This window comes from Heliangelus exortis, chromosome 3 (assembly GCF_036169615.1).
Source record: "Heliangelus exortis chromosome 3, bHelExo1.hap1, whole genome shotgun sequence".
Taxonomy (NCBI): domain Eukaryota; kingdom Metazoa; phylum Chordata; class Aves; order Apodiformes; family Trochilidae; genus Heliangelus; species Heliangelus exortis.
Window position 1 is genome coordinate 89,943,795 of NC_092424.1, and position 18,549 is coordinate 89,962,343.

Genomic DNA, 18,549 nt, shown 5'->3' on the forward strand with positions numbered 1-18,549 from the left:
TAATGAGGATTAAATCTACAACATGAAGGCTCTGGCATCTTTCCATTGTATGTACTGATGAACAGAAAAGTGAAGGATTATGTGGCTAAAGTGTTAAGAATAGAGGGGAAATTTCTATTTAGAAAGCAATGAAACAAATCATAGAGTCGTTAAGGTTGGAGAAGACCTTCAAGATCATTGAGTCCAACCATAATCATGGATAAGTGTGTTCTTTTACTGTATTTTGCACTCTTTGGTCTGTTCTTCCATCAACAGCTCTTTGCTCCTATGATGCCCTTCAATCCAGTAAGGGAACTTATTTTTCTATCTTGCATTTTAATGCACCAAGCACCAAAATAATTGCCTTAAATTAAATTTAAAATAAGTCTAGAAAAGTTTTGCACTTATGAAGAAGTCTTAATATTTATTTTTTAAGATATTTTAGATTTAACCTTACAAGTATTTCAAAGCTGTACGATTTTGCAGTCATCACTAAGAAGTCATGAGATGCAGATACTGCCAGAACCCAAGAATTCAATTTCATTACATTTCAGAGACATGCCTTCAATTTCCAACTAAGTTGCAGGCTGCCTCATACCAACAAAACCTGATTGATTTTGAAACATCAGCTATCTTGCTAATGTTGTAACAAAATGTCACAATGCAAATGCTATGCAGCTGGGGAACCTGAATTAAGAGAACAGGGTTTGCGTGCGGGTATGCTGCTGTACCTAGGCAGTTGACATTTTAGCACTGATCAATTTTCTTTTGAAAAAAGTTGGATTTTAACCTTTCACAGCATGTTACAAATCTCAAGTGTTGTACAAAATTAATAAGTAATTTTTGCCAAGGCTTTCTCAGCTATTAGAAGTTGTTTCAGCAGCACTTACACCAAAATAAACTCAATAAAAGCAAAGAAAACAATATTTCGTGTTTGCACTCGACCTATATGAGCAGGGATCACATTTTTCAAAACTAACACAACCATTTACACGAAAATGTTTCCAAGACTACCAAGTATTTTTTGCAATGAGACAATGTAATGTATTAGATAAAATAATTATATCCGCACAGCACCAACCAAAGGTATGAAAGAAAGGGAATACAAAATATGGATTGGCGTTACTGGGCTTTTAGTACAAATATAACAACTCAGTGACATTTTCAAAGGACAGGAAAAAATCTCCCTCATGATTCTCTAGTGGTTAACATCAGGGTCAATACAAGGCTGAAATGGGATTTGCTTTTCTAATTAAATAAAACCATCCGCTGTACCCTCTCCCACACACCCCTCCTCACAATAATACAAATGAGGAAAAAAAAAACCAAACCACAGAGAATACAAAGAGGTCTTTATGTCCTAAGGAAAGCAAATCAAAGGCAAAAGCTAACTCATGACTTAAAGACAGGAATACTAGTTATAGTCTTAGCACTGCAATTATTTTTTTTTTTTAATGCTAAAGGGGAGAACCTGACAGTTACCATCAATGTTGCTTAAATTCTATACCTAACAATTTAAAAGCAATATATAAGTTGTACTATAAAATATCTTATAAATTATTTGTACTGCATACATATAATGAATATATAGTTATACTTAGTTAAGTCAAGCTGTCAAAAGACAAATCCTCCATGGCAGAAGAAAAAAACAGTTGTGAAGAACTTCCTTACTAGCATGTCCTAGATATTTACCTAATACTTCAAAAACTTTGAAGAAAGTGAACTCCACTAATTTCAGCTCAGCATTTGTCAAATGCATTCAGAATGTTAATTAATGTTTTCCTCAGGCATTTGCTTCTGCAAGCAATTGATTTCTTTTTTCCACTTGGAAATGTCTAGCTTTCACATTCACATTTGAGGTATAAATAACATCTGGGTTGAAGATTAATGTTCAGTCTTTAAAGCAAAATTTTTCAGTAATTAAACCTTGTTTAATTGGTAAGTGAACTGTTACTGGTTTTTGCATCATTAGTACTTATGGATATACTCATTTTACTTGCATGCTAGGATAAAACTATGTAAATGAAGTCATCTGTTGTACTTTTTTGAATTCTAACAAAGTTAAAGTTAACAGTTACCAAGATGCTAATCACACATTTTTTTCTGAAAAAACAGATTATTAATTCTATCTTTTTACAAGTCTTTCAGAATTTAATTGTACATAGACTGAAGTAGCCACTTACTTGTCAGCAAAATCCAAATGTTCTGTTAAATAATACTGCTTCCCATAATTGTGAAGGTTCTTCGGTGATTTTATCAACTGTTTCACCACTGACTTGTCCTTTGCTGATAACTTTCTCAACTTTTAAATCAGTCATCAACTCCAACAGCGTGCAATTTTCTTATTCCCTTTTCTAAAATATTGATCATTTAAGTTTGCAATTATTAAAACATTTTAATTCTGAATTATTTAATTATGACATATGAACACTTCTCCAAGGACTCAAGTTCATGAATCAGTAAACTAAGCCTTCAAAAAAACTACTTAATTATAAAACATAATATTGTTGCCTTAAAACATCACTATGGCAGTGGGCTTCCATTTGACCCCCTTTTAAGGCCTGTGGCTTTTAAGTAAAAGCAGAAGTACACACAGCAAGCTGCTAGATTGAAGCTGGTGGGCTTCACAGCCCACCCGGGGATGTTCTTCTTCCCAGCCCACCACAGCTCTCTCCAGTTTCCTGCCCTCAGTCCTAAAAACTCAGTCTCAGTCTCCTATGAAGCCAACCACCAACTGCTCTGAGTGATAAATAATGATCATTAAATTTCTTACACTCCCTTTTCCTGCCCTTGACTCTTCCCCTAGGTGATCCATAGTACCTCTTACACAATCCCATGATCCCCTCAAATATCCCACTATAACTTTGCTCTTTTCTGAGACACATGATAATCTTGTTTACTTCAGAGCTTTACGCTGTTCCTTCAATGGCCCATCAACTAGTTTTGGTCTTTGGTATCTACCTAATTATCTCTCCTTCTTCAGAGTTCGTGCATCTGTGTGTTTAATTTATTATTTGTCCCATCTTCTTCCCTAATTTTTCATACTGATGAGTCATTAACCAGATATTCTTATGTAGGATATGTAACACTACTTTGTGTGTTCAATAGTCAGATGTGTTTGACATCTGGCAACAGCATTATTTTTTACAGAACCAGTAAGAAAGACAACCACTTATGGATGAGGTAAAGGAGAGAACACAGTAGAAAGAAACCACAGCCCAGTCCTGTCCAGATTGATGCACAAACTCAGTTATAGCTCTTGAAGCATTAGGACACAAACTGAGACTGTTTCACCACACATTTTGTAAACACCTTGGATCTTAGAGCATGTATATAGTAAGATGTGAACATTAAGAAAACACAACTTGTGAACAATAATGTTTCCTGGCTTGTTTAAAAATGGTCTTGCACACAATGGTGGTGTAACGAAATGCAAAACATGGTGCATGAAAAAAAAAAATTGCCTATCCCACCAGGAAGTCTCTACTGAATATATATGGTACAGAAGAGAGATCTGGTACACAACAAGGATGCTATGAAGTGGCAAATCTTGTACTCCATACACACCTCTTAAAGCCTGCCTGAATCATTAGAGCCATGACAGAGAAACTGGGAAAGTAAAAATCAATATTAAGTTATGAACTATAACAGTAATGGTAGATTTAGTCCTTCAGTCCTTCAGCTCTGCTGTCTCTAACACTTTTCTACCTAATTACAGAATCACAGAACTGTTGAAGCTGGAAGGGTGAAGGTTGGAGGCTGGACCAGAGGTGATGGAAGATACCTCCTCCACAGATCATCTGGTCCAATCTGCATGCCTAAGCAGGGCCACCTAGAGCCAGGTGCCTAGGCTGATGTCCAGCTGCCTAGGCTGATGTCCAGCTGCCTTTTGAGTATCTACAAGGTGGGAGACACCACAACTTCTCTGGGCAACCTGTGCCAGTGCTTAGTCACCTTCATGTATTTAGATACACATTGATGCACACTCCTTCTTGAGGCTGAGCAGTCCAAGTTCACTGAGCCTTTACTCATGGGAGAGATGCTCCAGTCCCTTCATCTTTTTAGCAGCATTTTGCTAGACTTTCTCCAGTATGTCCATAGCTCTCTTGTACTGGGGAGCCCAGAAATTAAGATGATACTCCAGGTGTGGCCTCACCAGTGCTGAGGGTAAGGATCACCTCCCTTGACATACCAGCAGCACTCCTCCCAGTGCAGTCCCATTAGAACTCTTTGCCATAAGGGCACATTGTTAATACTCAATTTTGTGTAGAAAGAGTTTTAGTAAAAGACAAAGATAATATCAACTTAATTTAGTTGTCCTACATGATATCCTCATTCTACACATTGTCTTCTAAGTAAGCCTTCTGCTAGATTCATGGATTTCACAGAAAACACCCTAGCATAGAAATCCAGTGACTTTTCAAAAAAACAGGCAATTGCACAGGAATTATAAAGAATGACCTCCCTTAACAGATTCTTACATACTGGTTAGTAAATTCATTGCTAACTCAAGTATAAAGGCAATTCAACCTTTCCCTAAAGATAAATAGTATGAAAAAGCATTAAATCTATGATAATTAAGGCAATCTATCTTTCAGTTTCCATGACCCTCTGGACAATAACTAATACAGCTTCACTGACAAATTCATTTTCAACCAGCATAGGTCTAGAAAATCCAAAGTAAGTAAATACCATGACAACTATTTTGCATGTTTTTCCCAAAGAAAGCAAGGCTGAAGTAATCTTCCTATTTATACTAATCTTTACCTATTAGCATTAATAACCTTTTGCTCATCTTAGTCAATCTCACTACATTTGATAGACAAAAGAATTGGAATATACTAACAAATTTCACCAGAAAATACTAGGTGAGAGTCACCCCCAAGTATCAGAAAGTGGAGTACTACAAAAAAAATAAGTACAAAAATAAACACAAAAGTAACAAACTGGACAAAACAGCAAAGACTCTATAAGGAAAATGTGCTATACATCTATTACAAGAGACTTTTCAGATGTTTCAGTCTGTTAAACTCTAAAGAATCCAAACAACAAAATAATGGGAGGAAACTAGCCCCCTGCTAAGGTAAATGAAGGTAAATGTAAATATTAGCAAACAAATACAGAACAAATAATTAGTATTTTGAGGTGTGTCTCCCACATTTCAAGGACTGATTTCAAGAAAAGGTCACTAGCAAAATATCAGAATGTACTATACTAGGACCATGACTCTCACTGACCTGTATTTCTTGGACTAGTGGTCATCTGGGGAAAGTCTGAAAGCTGCTCCTATTAGCTAGTGCATCTGACTTACTGTGAGACAATTAATGAAATAATTAGACACTGAATAAATAAATGCTTCCTGCAGTACACAGGTTGAAAAAGACTGGAGTCCAGCAACCAAGAGTTCAAAGGGTTGAAAGATAAAATTGCTGTTTGAAGCCAGCTCATGCAAAAGAAAAATACCTAACCTAAAGAAGTGCCAGACCAGGCATTACCAATGCATTTATCAAGAGAAGCTACTTTACAGTAGTACTGTCCTGAAGGCAGCATTTTAAAAAAAAAAAAAATTTATCAAGACACAATCCTCAAGCATGACTCAACATATCCAATATGTATTTTCTAAAGCAAGACCAATATACTGTGAGGCAAAACCTATGAGTAAATATCCTCTGTATTATTATAGCATTCTTCAATCCACAGCCTGTGATCCATTGGGAACCATGAAAATATAAAACCAGTACTGGCCAAGGACCTCATGGCAACAGAGAGCAAAAGTTTGGTTCCTCCTGAATTACAGAAATTGACCACCCTTGGGGCAGAGGAATAAAGGATGTAATTACCACCAGCAGAGGATCAGAGCCTGTAATTACTAGTTCAAGTGCTTATATTAGTCATGGAACTCCTGCTGCTGACATCAAATCTATTTCACCATGGCAGCTGAGTAATTATAAAGCCCTAAAGGATCTAAGCTGCTCACAACTACTTGTAGCACACTTTCATGACAGAAAATAACCTTTGTAGAGGAAGTCTACATGAAGTACATTAAAAGCTACATTCTACATAGTTCATCAAAGTCATTGTTAAATACAGTATTAAAAAAAGGTCTATATACAGGGTAGAGGTGACTAGACAGAAATATAGATCAGTCTCTTTTTGAATAGTTTATTAACACAGCAATAGCAAATAGTAACAATGTCACTTGTCTATGACAGTCAATTTACTAATTATATTGTGGGTTAGTTTGGCATAAAACTTGGACACCAAATAAGCTGCAGCAACCTTCTTACTAAACTGTGACCAAATGTGCAAAGTGGCACTTTTTTTTTTTTTTAAGTCATTAGATACTTCATTTCATGAAACACACCCACTAAGCACTCAACATATTCCATCATCCCTAGGACCACAAAAGCAGGGACTCCAAATCTGCACAATTTTTTCTTTGCACAAAGTTTCTCCAATGATTACTGAAAATCATGTAAAATGCCACTACATTTTACATAAGAAAACTAGCTTCTTTCCACTCTAGCTTGTAACTTGATCAAAACTAAGCCTGTATAAAATATTCAAGCAGAAGAAACATTTTCTGGGACAAGGACAATGAGGTTACTGAGGCTGGAAAAATAAAACTGTTTTTAAATATGTACAAGAGACAATGAGAGATTAGAAGAAAACAGCTGCAATAAAATGCCAAAGTAATCACAGTCATCCACAGCCAAAACCTGACACTGTTTTAGGAAGCAGGGATTAATGGGAAATTATTTGTCTGAAAGATTCCCTCTGCTGTTTAATGTCAATTCAGTAAGTTAAAATGGAAGGGCATATGCAACAAAAGAGTAAAATATTTATTTTGTCTCACACCTTCTGCACCCAATGCCTTTAATAAGTGACAGATGAAAACAACTATATATTGCCCGAGCATGCTTGGACATTTGCCTTGCTCTGGAGGTTTAAGTATGCACAGAACAAATACAAAGAAGCATGAATTAACTCTTAATAGCTTTACATTCTTACAACACATTTAGGTCAGAAAGCCAAAAGCTGATAGCACCTCAGGAGACAAAAGCAAGTGGCTTTAAGATATCATGAAGGTCAAAGAGATCACCAGCCAAGCCACTGACAAGCCAAGTGACTAAACTAGAGAACAATAAATACATGAAAAATAGAAATGTAGATCATTCTCACCATTCACCTTGTTTATTCATGATAAAATTCCTGTTTTAGGAACGACACATTCATAACTTCACCATTCAACCACAATGACTGCCTGACCACAGACACATGTCACAGCAGTGACTCATGTCCTCAACTTTGACCAAACCACTAGTAAATTCAGTGACTACACTGATAGGTCTGATTCATTTTCCTAAATTAAAATATTCTTCTGGTTCAAGCTTGAGGTAATAAAAATATGCTTGAACATACACATTCAGAATATAAATAATTTTGAGAACTCTTAGTTGGTGATTACAAGCAGTTAAATGCACTGCAAGGCACATTAAAACATAGCGATTGACTTCTTTTGCAAGCAAAAAAAGATATTTTATTACCACTAGGTTGCAAAATTTTTAATTCCTTCACTTTAACTCACTTTAATACAGGTCCAGGGTAGTTTGGAATCACCTTATATGCTGAAGACCTTCCACTTCACCTTGCAGATAATAAAATTTTTCTTTCTAATAACAAACAATTAAGTATGCATATCTGACAATGTTCCCTTCTTCAACAAAGATTTGCAGTTTCATGGGTCTATGGGCAGCAAGACACATGAAAAAATCCTTTCAGGTGCTCAAAATATCTTCAGATTCTATTTTTTTGGAAACAGATGCTTGTTTCTGAACAGATGCTTCCTGTGGGGTCTTCTAATCTAATTCTGCATATGTAGACCATAAGAGAGTTGATTAAACCATATTTTAAATTCAATGCAGTATACAAGTATATCCAGCACACTGTTACTGCGACTCAGCCTTCATGAACAAGGCTTAAAAATGCAAGTAGCTAGCATAAAGACACAGGAAAGAACTTTTATCACTGAGGTATCACTAACATATTATAGTTCAGATTTATAAGTCAGATCTCTACTGAGAAAGAACTACTTATCAGTACTTTTATTACTTTGAGAAAGACTGGTGCAAACTGCAGCAAAAAACTATGTTACAGGAGGAAAACTGCAAAAATGAGCTACAGAAGTGCTGCTTACAGAGAAATTGTCAGAATATGTGTCAAATATTTTTCAAGGCTATATTATTGCTTTTATCTTGCCATAAGAGCAGACAATTGCACATTCCAAACATTTATTTCATTACTCAAGTTTACTGCATTTGCCTGGCCAGGTTTTAGGGAGAAGGGATTGCTACAGGGGTGGCTTCTGTGAGCAGCTGCTAGAAGCTTTTTCCATGTGAGGTGAAGCCAATGGCAGCCAGCTCAGACATGGACCTACCACTGGCCAAGGCTGAATCCATGAATGATGGTGATAACATATTTTAAGAAGGGGGGAAAAAAGCTGCACAGCAGCAATAGCTGCCAAAAGAGGGGACCGAGAATACGCGAGAGAAACAACTCTGCAGACACAAAGGTCAGTGAAGAAGGAAGTCAAGAAGCTGCTCCTGGCACCTGAGTAGAGATTTCCTGCAGCCTCTGGCGAAGATGACAGTGAGGCAGACTGACACCCTGCAGCCCATGGAGGACCCCACACCAGAGCAGGTGGATACCCAAATAAAGCTGTGATCCCATGGGAAGCCCGTGCTGGACCAGGCTTGTGTCAGGACCCATGACCCCATGGAGAGATGGGTCCATGCTGGAGCAGGTTTGTCAGCAGGACTTGGGACCTCATGGAGGATCCACGCTGGAGCAGCCTGATCCTGAAGGACTGCAGCCCGTGGAAAGGACCCACACTAGAACAGTTTTTGAAGAACTACAGCCCATGGGAAGGAGATATGTTGAAGCAGTTCACAGAGAAGTGTCTCCTGTAGGAAGGACCCTGTGCTGGAGCAGGGGAAGAGTGTGAGGAGCCCTCCTCCTAAGGAGGAATGCAGAGGTGATGATTCCAGCCTCCATTTCCAACCCCTGTGCTGCTCAGAGGGAGGAGACAGAAACTGGGAGTGAAGTTAAATCCATCAAGAAGTAAGGGGTTGGGAGGAAGGTGTTTTATGAATTAGGTTAATTTCTAGTTACCCTTTTCTGATTTGAATGTTAATAAATTGATTTCCCCAAGTCAAGTCTGTTTTCCCCATTCTGATGACTGGGGAGTCATCTCCCTTCTCCTCATCTTGACCCCCAAGCTTTTGATTAATGTCTTCTCCCCCCCCTTACAGATGAAGAGTGGGAATGATAGAGTAGATTTGGTTTGTACCTGAAATCCAGACAGGGTCAACCCACCACAATAAACATCTATTTCTTCATTGGTTTACCAGCTAGAACATCAACACAAACAGGGTTTCAGCCCATTCCTGATGCATGAGATAACCTGAATTTATATTGTCATTTAAATCTGGTATGTCTGAGCTGAATTTGAAGCAAATCTGAAGTATTGTTTGCACTATATTCAAGTTCACATGCAGCAGAGACATAACATGTAGAATCATATTCAGACATGGGTGGATTTGCACTTAGTAATGTGGAGTCCTTCTCCAGCAAAATGCCAAAACCAGAATCAGTGTGAGAAAGTAAAGCATCTGCAGAGAATATCTAGTCTTGAGGGACCCAGATAAGAAGCAAGATTTGTAAATTTCTTTAACCTTTCAATGAAATCACAGAGCTTAAAGCTATCCCAAGCTCTTGTAAAACTTGGCAGTTGCCAACATGACGCAGTAAAATGTAGTTAAAACTCAAGACCTTTTACGAACTCTGGATATAAAAGCCTTTCCTCCTTTCCCCATTATGGATTGAAGATCCAGTTCTATGGAGGTCAGGTCAGTGAAAAAACCTGAACAGCTCCAAACCAAGGTATGAATGTCACCTCCTCTCCTTGCAAAGTTTTAGACATAACCTTGTGGTATTAGCTAAAACATGAAATACATCTCTCCTATAAGAAACCTGACATGAGATTTCATAGATGTGCTGGCAAGAATAAAAATCTGAGACTGGAAACAGTACTACCATGACTCTAGGGCGTCGGAACAGTCTGCCCTCTTCATATAATATCAAATGGAGAATATTTACCCTCTAAATATCAAAATGGTAAAATAGTATCTGCAGAGACCCAATAAGCCAAAAGAAAATCCAAACACACAGACATCTTCAACCATTCAAAAATGCACATGATACAAGTCAAGATTAAGGTCAGGTGTAATGAGCATAACCGTATCAAGGCCAAGAACACAGCTCTAAACACAGGACTATTCTTAGAGCCAGATGTCCAGTGATGATGATGCCTCTGAAGTATTTAAAAACTTGAGGAAGCCTGAAAGGATGCTGAAGAAAAACTGAAGCAGAGTTTTCAAAACAGATGAGTAGCAAGTTGATTAATAAGAGTTCTGCATTTTATGGATAAGTCCAAATAGCATTATTTTCCAGTATCAGCTTTAGTTGGTAAAAATATACTCTGAGAGAAAGAATCACCGATCTCCTAAGGATGATATAAATCTTGTAACATAGGTTATTAAAAAAAGGAACAAGAATTTAATAAGAATAGAATGACACTAGGAACAAAAATAACTAAAATAAATAATAAAGAGAGGAAAAAAACCAGGAATTGCCAATAAAAAATAAAAAAATAAAAATTAAAAAAAAAAATCAATGCTAAGGAATCTCAACAGTAACTAAGAGAAAAACATAACTGCTTATTTATGGTCAGATACTTAGTTTAGTTGATGCTAAACCTTATGGATTACAGTCTAATGACTCCAAGATTAACCTGTATAGTTGTAACATGATGGAAAAACCATAATATTACCTCAGATACCATCGAATGCACCAGGTGATATCTGCTGCACCAGATTAAAAACCAGAATAAGCTACACATGCCAAATACATAGCATGTAACTGCACATGACATAAGCATAGATTCGTCAGACTACATAAGACCATCAGAATTTCTAAATGTTGATCATTTCTTCACTTCTGCTTAACAGTTCATACTGACAGATACAGGGAAATTAATCACAGAACTAAAAAATAATGACATTTAGTAAAATGCTTATTTGCATTTGGTGTTATACCAAGAGAATAATATCAACTTCATTACATACATTCTGCATTAGACCAAATACAACACATTTTTCTATAAATTTAGAACCTGATCCCATGTTTGCATCTCCTCCTTAAAGGAATACCATTGTGATACAGAAATACTGTATTTCAAGGCACAATTTTCCTGCACTTCCTCGTTCAGCACTCTTGCTGTGCCCTCTGATGGCCAAGGCCAGAAGGTGCAGCTATAACCTCAGGCCAATTAAGCATCCGGATGCATTTTAAGTATTATCAGTCAGGCAAAAACCGTTAAGAAAAATGCATTAACGATTCAATTTTAAGTAAAGAAAAACATGTAGATGGACAGAAGTGCTTAATAGTTTTGCTTTAGGAAGTGTGGTGGTAATGAAAATCAGAGGTTACTCCCCAGTGCTAATTTAGGCAAATGCACATCATCAGATGACCCACAACCCTCCCTTTATTTCTCCCAAAATATGTTCAGATCAGAAGTCCAAATGGACTTGCTATTTAAACTGACTACTCCAAACCTGGCTAGTTGTGCTAGGAGTGATGAAGCACTCTTAAGGGTGGAAAGACAAAGCATGAAGATGTCTCCTCTTAAATGCCCTTTGTTTCTTATACTGGAGCACCAGAGAATATATCAACTTTAAAAGCAGATTACCCCCAGGATTTTAATTTGTTCAATAAATACAAGCTCAAGAAACAATTTCAATATGGCCTAGAAGCACGTTTCAAAATAAATAGTGTAATTTGCCTTTGAAATTCCACTTAATAAAGTATCTTATAAGGCAAAATGTTATTTTACATGACACATGAAACCAATTTTCTATTTAAATATATTCTAAAATAATTCATAGCTCTTATTGTTTAACCTACATCCTCTGTTACATTTGTTTTGCTTATTTGTTCGTGCAATGAGGCACTAACAACTTTTATTCAGAAACAGGTATTTGCTTTCTGTCACTGAAGGATGTTACACAGCTAGTATTCTACAATAGTGCCTGGGAGACTCAACTCTTCCAAAAATTACTTTAAAGGCTTGTCATTTGGAATAAGAAATTATTAATAGTCTTATTCACCCATTTTGACAAATGGTGGAATTCTTTCCACTTTTTAAAAAGCAATTTGACATCTTCATGTACTCCAAGGAGGATTCTTATGATTCGCAGTTCGGTTTTAAAGGAGAAGGAGGGGATTTCCACATTTTTTAAATATTTTATTGTCTATAAATCACAAGGATGGAGTAAAAAGAAACACAAATCCTTTGGGATTAACAGAACTGGTAAAAGAAAAGCCTTCATCTCATTTTGGCAGCACAACTAGGAAAACAGCAAGGAAAACTCATGGGGTTTTCTATTACTTAAGAAGCTCTAAGCACTACATCCAAATTTAATCCATTTCTTTCATACGTATATATATAAACAAAGGCCATAGTCATTAATGAACTTTGTCATTTTGCTTAAGTCATGACAAATGATAACAGAAAGCCTTTGTTTTCTGGTATTTGTTCAAGACTGCAAACTATTTAAATAACAATCCTTACAAACAAAAAAATAGTATCTACATAAAAAGGAATTTGTTTACATGAATACAGAAAAAGAATTACAGCTGAAAAGATCTTTTACAAGCTACATATAAATTGAAACTGTTATCTTTATTGGTCTGTTTTTCCCTCATACTTCATCTTATTTTTACCTTTCTACAACACAGCTGCTGAACCACTAATTGAGTGACCTTTTGAAATCTACAGAATACATAGAAGCTTTTACAAAATTTCACTTATAGCTGGAGACTTTCCCCTAACCCTGGATGCTGAATAAATCCATTATCACCTTCAAAATCCATTTCCACTACAAAACATGTATATTACACCATCTGTGTGCCTCCTCCCTCAGACAGATGAGACATCACCAGACAGAGTAGCTGATACAAAATATTTACATATATGCCTACATCAGACACACTACTGAATATACATAACCCACATATAATCAGTGGAAAATTTCTACTTGTTTTCTATTCTTCTACCAGGTTATGGCATCTATTACACAGAAATAAAATTTTACTTCCTGCTAATATATTCTATTCCTCTAGTTTTTCTGAAATTTGAGGAAGACCAACACGTACGCAGGTCTACCATGTTTCTAATCCTGTGCGCCTTGTTTTATTTACCATAATGAAACACCTACATTGACTTGAAGAAGGAAGTATTACCAAATAAATCAAACCAAATATGAGACTGCAGAGACTACAGCAATTGTTTATGCTGCAAATTTAGTACTTAACAATCTTTTATTTTAAAGTAGATTCAAGAAGCGGACAGAAGAAACAGAATGACAAAATATTGAATAAAGTCGAGTTTCATTTAACCTCCAAATATTATTTACAATTACTTTATGCTTGCAATCTATGTAGTCTCTGAAAGAAATACATGTCCTTTAACTAGCAGAGCAGATAAAACACTGAAGGATGGATTTCAGAAAGTAGCCCACAATTGGACAATTGAGGGGCCATGGGAAGAAGAAGTCCCACAAAGAAAGGTCCAGTGAGTTCCCCTGTCTTGCAGTAACCATTCAGCACAGAGGCTTGAGTCCTCTCTGACACACAAGCACACATTTAAAGTCACTTCCCTTGATTTCACTTCTCCCATTCAAAATACACCATTTTATTCAGTAGACCTGTGCCCTAGACTATGTCCTTAGGTAGTACTACTCAGGAATGAAGACCAGCTGCTGCTTCTCTGCAGAACTCTCACAGCAAACTTTCATCCAAGAGCTTCAGAGGACAAAGTCACTGTAATCACATTTTACCCTGCACTGCCAAAGTTATTACCTTACTAACCTTGTATGTGCATATTATAAAAATCATCCATTTATGTTACAGTGAATTAAGTTAACACTGGGAACACAACACCTGAAATGAATTTCAAGTGACAAGACCATCATCAATCATACTTTCTCAACATTAATGCCTCTACATTCTGCTTCACTGCTTGAAAACATAGGTTTTAGGAAGAAAATGTTTTGCAGGTGGTGCCAGCGTGTACTGATACTTTTCCCAAATTAGCATTCTTTTTTAACATATAGCATAAATCAACTGAAACTGCATATTTGATTACTATCTAATTTTAAAACATAAATCCTTATCAATATTGATAAAGCTAGAAGCAACTCACTTGATCCACATTTCCAACAATATTGAAGATTATATTCCACAAAGGGAACAGAATAAACAAAAAACACAGAAAAATTAGAAAACACTAGTAATGTCCACCTTTTGTGCTGTCCTCAAAGCCCAACAATTTCTTCTATACACATTTTATCAGATTACAGAGAACATGCTGTGAAGTAAAAAAGTAGGCATTAAATTAAGAAGAAAAACATGCTATAAGGATTGTACATATTAACACTGAAACCTTAAGTCCTCGTGTTACAAGCCTGTGTAATTTTCAGTTAATATTTTCATTTGCAGAATGAGGTTCTGACAACTATTTTCACAGAAGCAACTTTTTGCAGTAGTATTACATTACAAAGATCAGCTATGTTCTTACTTCAACTGCTAAGCTCACGAGGGGGATAAAAGGAGCTGGATTTAGATACAAGTATGATAAATCTAAAGAAAAATCACCATTAGACTATGAATGGAAAGTTTAGCTATCCTACCATTGATAATACAAGCCTGTAAAATATACTCTTCAAACTGACAAAAAAACCCCACAAAGGCTACACGGGAATATTTACACATTATCAAACATCAGCTTCTAGCTTTAAAGGGTAATGTTCAACAAGCATTAAAACTCTAGGACAAAACGTTTTCTGAATTGTAATGTTTGTTAAGGTAAGAATGATGTAATGATTTAATCTAATTGAATGCCAACAGTTGACACTAAATGTAAGCATTCCAGTCAGAGTCAGGTTTTCCAGTGTTTATTAACCCCATCTCTGGAATTTACCCAATAGCTGCTCAGGAGAGGAGGAGTGCAGAAAACTCAGAAGCTAACATAACTGCATGAGATGGAACCAGAGTGCTGAACCTTTCCTCCAGTATCCAGCCACAGCAGATCTACAAGTCTAAAGATGGAAAATTAAAGGAACAGCCAAGGTTAACCCCACCAGAACCCGAGGGCTAAACTCCCATCCAGCTGCTTACTCACTCTCCCTCCTCAACATCACAGGGAAACTCGGATGAGAAAGCTCACAGATCAAGATAAAGACAGGCAGATTGCTTACCAACTACAATGTAGGCAGAACAGACATGACTTGGGGAAAATTAATGCAACTTACCATCAATTAAAATAAATTCAGGTAGTGAGGGAGAGAAACCATAAACCAAGGCCTTTCCTCCCCCATTTCCCAAGCTAAACATTACTCCAGATTGCTCCATCACCTCCACCTTCCGCCCCTGTTCCCTGGCTGGAACAGACTTGATCCAGTACAGGGCAGCCACGGCCTCTCCTCACAGAGACCCTCCTGTTGTCCCCACCAGGGCACCTGCACCCTGTACACAGGTTTAGTCAAGACTACTAGTGTTAATTTAATAACAAAGAGCATTTTTTGTGCTCAACCTCAAACTCTATTCTCTATATAAAGGATTTTCTGCTCAATCACACAGAAACAAGACTGGTATCAGACACCGAGTACTAAATGGGACAAGAAAACCCAGATGCCTGTAGCAGCTAACCACACAGGGCAGGATTTCTGGAGGCAAACTGCTACCCAGAACAATCTTCCTCAAACTCTAGAGTCAGATAGCCTACTCATTACAGTTACTACTACTGTCTGTCAGACTTCACAGCTATTCACACAACAGGCAAATCTGGGAAGTCCATGAAGCTTCGCCCAGGTATTTTAAATAGATGCACATAAACTGCATACTTAGCCACATTTCTGTAGAATGCATTAATTGTTTTAAAAATCCCACATAAGTGTTACTAGCTTTCAGCAGGAACATTATGCATCAGCTGAAATAAGGATGTCTCTAGTTCCAGTTGTGTTAAAGAGTTCTAATGGAAATGTCCATGTAATGGTATCACCTTTTTCACTGAACGTTAAATCCACTTATATTCAAAATCAACAAAATAGAAAATTAGCATACTGGCTAATTACCTTCTTAAAGAAACATATTTGTACTTAACACTGTTTATTTACTAAATACTCATGGTGAACCTTGACATTAATGTGACATAATATATAAGAATTTGAAAAGATTTTTAAAAAGCAATCCCACCTGCTTTCATGTTATTCAATGCTGTACTTTCTAGGACTGAAATCCTGTGCATGGATCCTGTGCACCAGCTTTAAACCCTATGAAGAGTCTATTATTGTAAAACTAGCAATTCATAAACTGACCACCAAAATACTGAGAGAGAACATTCACATACAGTATTTAACATAGGTGTCCTAAATAGATTTGATACCACAAACAATGAAGACTACTTTTGCATGACATGTTGTGAAATATCCTTATTCCAGTTCTCATTAACAAAAGAAGAAAAAAAAACAAACAAATCACCATTTTACATGTTTCAACAAAAAAAAAACGTTGCAAAATGTGGGAGAAAAGACTGATATGAAAAGGAAAAAAGTTGTGTGTATGGGGGATCGAACATTTTGAATAAGAAGTCATGTTCCTTCTACATGGGAAACAATTTTAAAATCCTTTAGGAGAAACTTCTTTACAATGCACCTCACATGCTACATTCTCTTAAAAATTAATGAACTCTCAGCTCATAATTAACTTTTTTTTAGTACCATCAGCACTTTGACAGAGTTTCTAGTATTCTCCAGATGGAAGCGGATAAACTTAAAAATCCAAAAGGCTACTGTCCAAGTGTGTCAGTAAACAACACATCAAAAGTTTTACACATCAGACTTTACCAGACTTACCGCCAGTGCTTTAGATAACTTTGTTCTGTAGTTATTCAAAACAATTGCACTAATCTCCTTTAGTGGCACATATGCAAAGCCATCTTTAATAAACACTCTCCTGGCTCTAAATAGATCCACAGCATCTGCAAGCCCAACCTGAAAAAGAAGAAAAATCCACATAATGTCAGAGCATAATGTCAGAGCAATACAGTAACAATGTTTATAATCCTAAGATTCATCTAACCAGTGCTATTTAACATCTTTGTTGGCGATGTGGACAGTGGAATAGAGTGCACCCTCAGCAAGTTTGCTGGCCACACCAAACTGCATGGTGAAATGAACACAGTGGAGGGAAGGGATGCCATCCAGAGGGACTCTGAGAGGATTGAGAAGTGGGCTCATGCAAACTAAATGAAGTTCAACAAGGCCAACTGCAAGGTCTGCACCAGGGTCGAGGCAATCCCATGCACAAATATAGACTGGGAGGAGAAAGGATTGAGGACAGCTCTCAGAAGGACTTGAGGGTGATGGATGAGCCATCAGTATTGACTTGCAGCCCAGAAAGCAAACCGTGTCCTGGGCTGCCTCAAAAGAAGTGTGTCCAGCTGGTGAAGGGAGGTGATTGTCCCCCTCTACTCTGCTCTTGTGAGACCCCACCTGAAGCACTGTGTCCAGTCCAAGAGTCCCCAACATAAGAAGGACATAACACTCCTTGAGCATGTCCAGAGGGGAGAGAGAAAAATGATCAAAGAACTGGAACATCTCCCCTTCCTCCCCTACAGGCTGAGGAAGTTTGGGTTCAGCCTGAAGGAGGCTCCACAAAGACCTTATAGTGACTTTCCAGTATCTGAAGAGGGACTACAAGAAAGCTGGGATGTAGCGAGAGGACAAAGGGCAATGGTTTAAAATGTGGAGAGATTCAGGTTAGACATTAGGGAAAAAACTCTTTCCCTGTGAGAGTGGTAAAGCACTGAAACAGGTTGCCCAGGGTGGATGTCCCCCCACTGGAAGTGTTCAAGGCCAGGTTGGATAGGGCCTTGAGCAACCTGCTCTAGCAGGAGGTGTCCCTACCTATGGCAGGAGGTTGGAACTAGATGATCTTTAAGGTCCAACCCTAGCTATTCCATGATTCTATGATGAAAGATGAACCAATGAAGCTTTAAGTCATTCTCTGTCTTCTAACACAACTCTGTAATGGTAAAAGGCAAAGATTTTTAGATGTTGATTTTGAAATAGCTGATCATTTTTTTGATTGGAAAAACTGTTTACTTACAGGAAGCCATGCAACCAGGCAAAATACACTACTTTAAAGTTTCTATCTGTAACTATTAGCCTAATTATGTAGCTTTGCATTACTTATACTGATTTGATATTTGAAAATGGATTTCTGTTGGCCTTCTGTTTCAGACATCTTAAAATATTTAATTCGTATTAAGCTACACATAAAAGGTCTTAGAAAGAGATCTGGAACCCAAACAACTCTGTTCCAAAGAAGAAGCAGTAAGCTACATTGGTTACTTCTTTCCTCTCCCCGTGCTCTCTTGCAAAAAGAATT

The 18,549-nt window shown here is 37.2% G+C and overlaps 1 protein-coding gene across 1 annotated transcript in view; it reads right to left on the reverse strand.

Annotated features, from left to right (window-relative positions):
• PRIM2 (DNA primase subunit 2) overlaps positions 1-18,549 on the reverse strand; it is an 88,388-nt gene that overhangs the window by 44,894 nt on the left and 24,945 nt on the right. Inside the window, exon 6 of the mRNA XM_071741639.1 lies at positions 17,013-17,150. Within this exon, the coding sequence (XP_071597740.1) occupies positions 17,013-17,150 (138 nt within the window). The remainder of the gene's footprint in view (positions 1-17,012; positions 17,151-18,549) is intronic.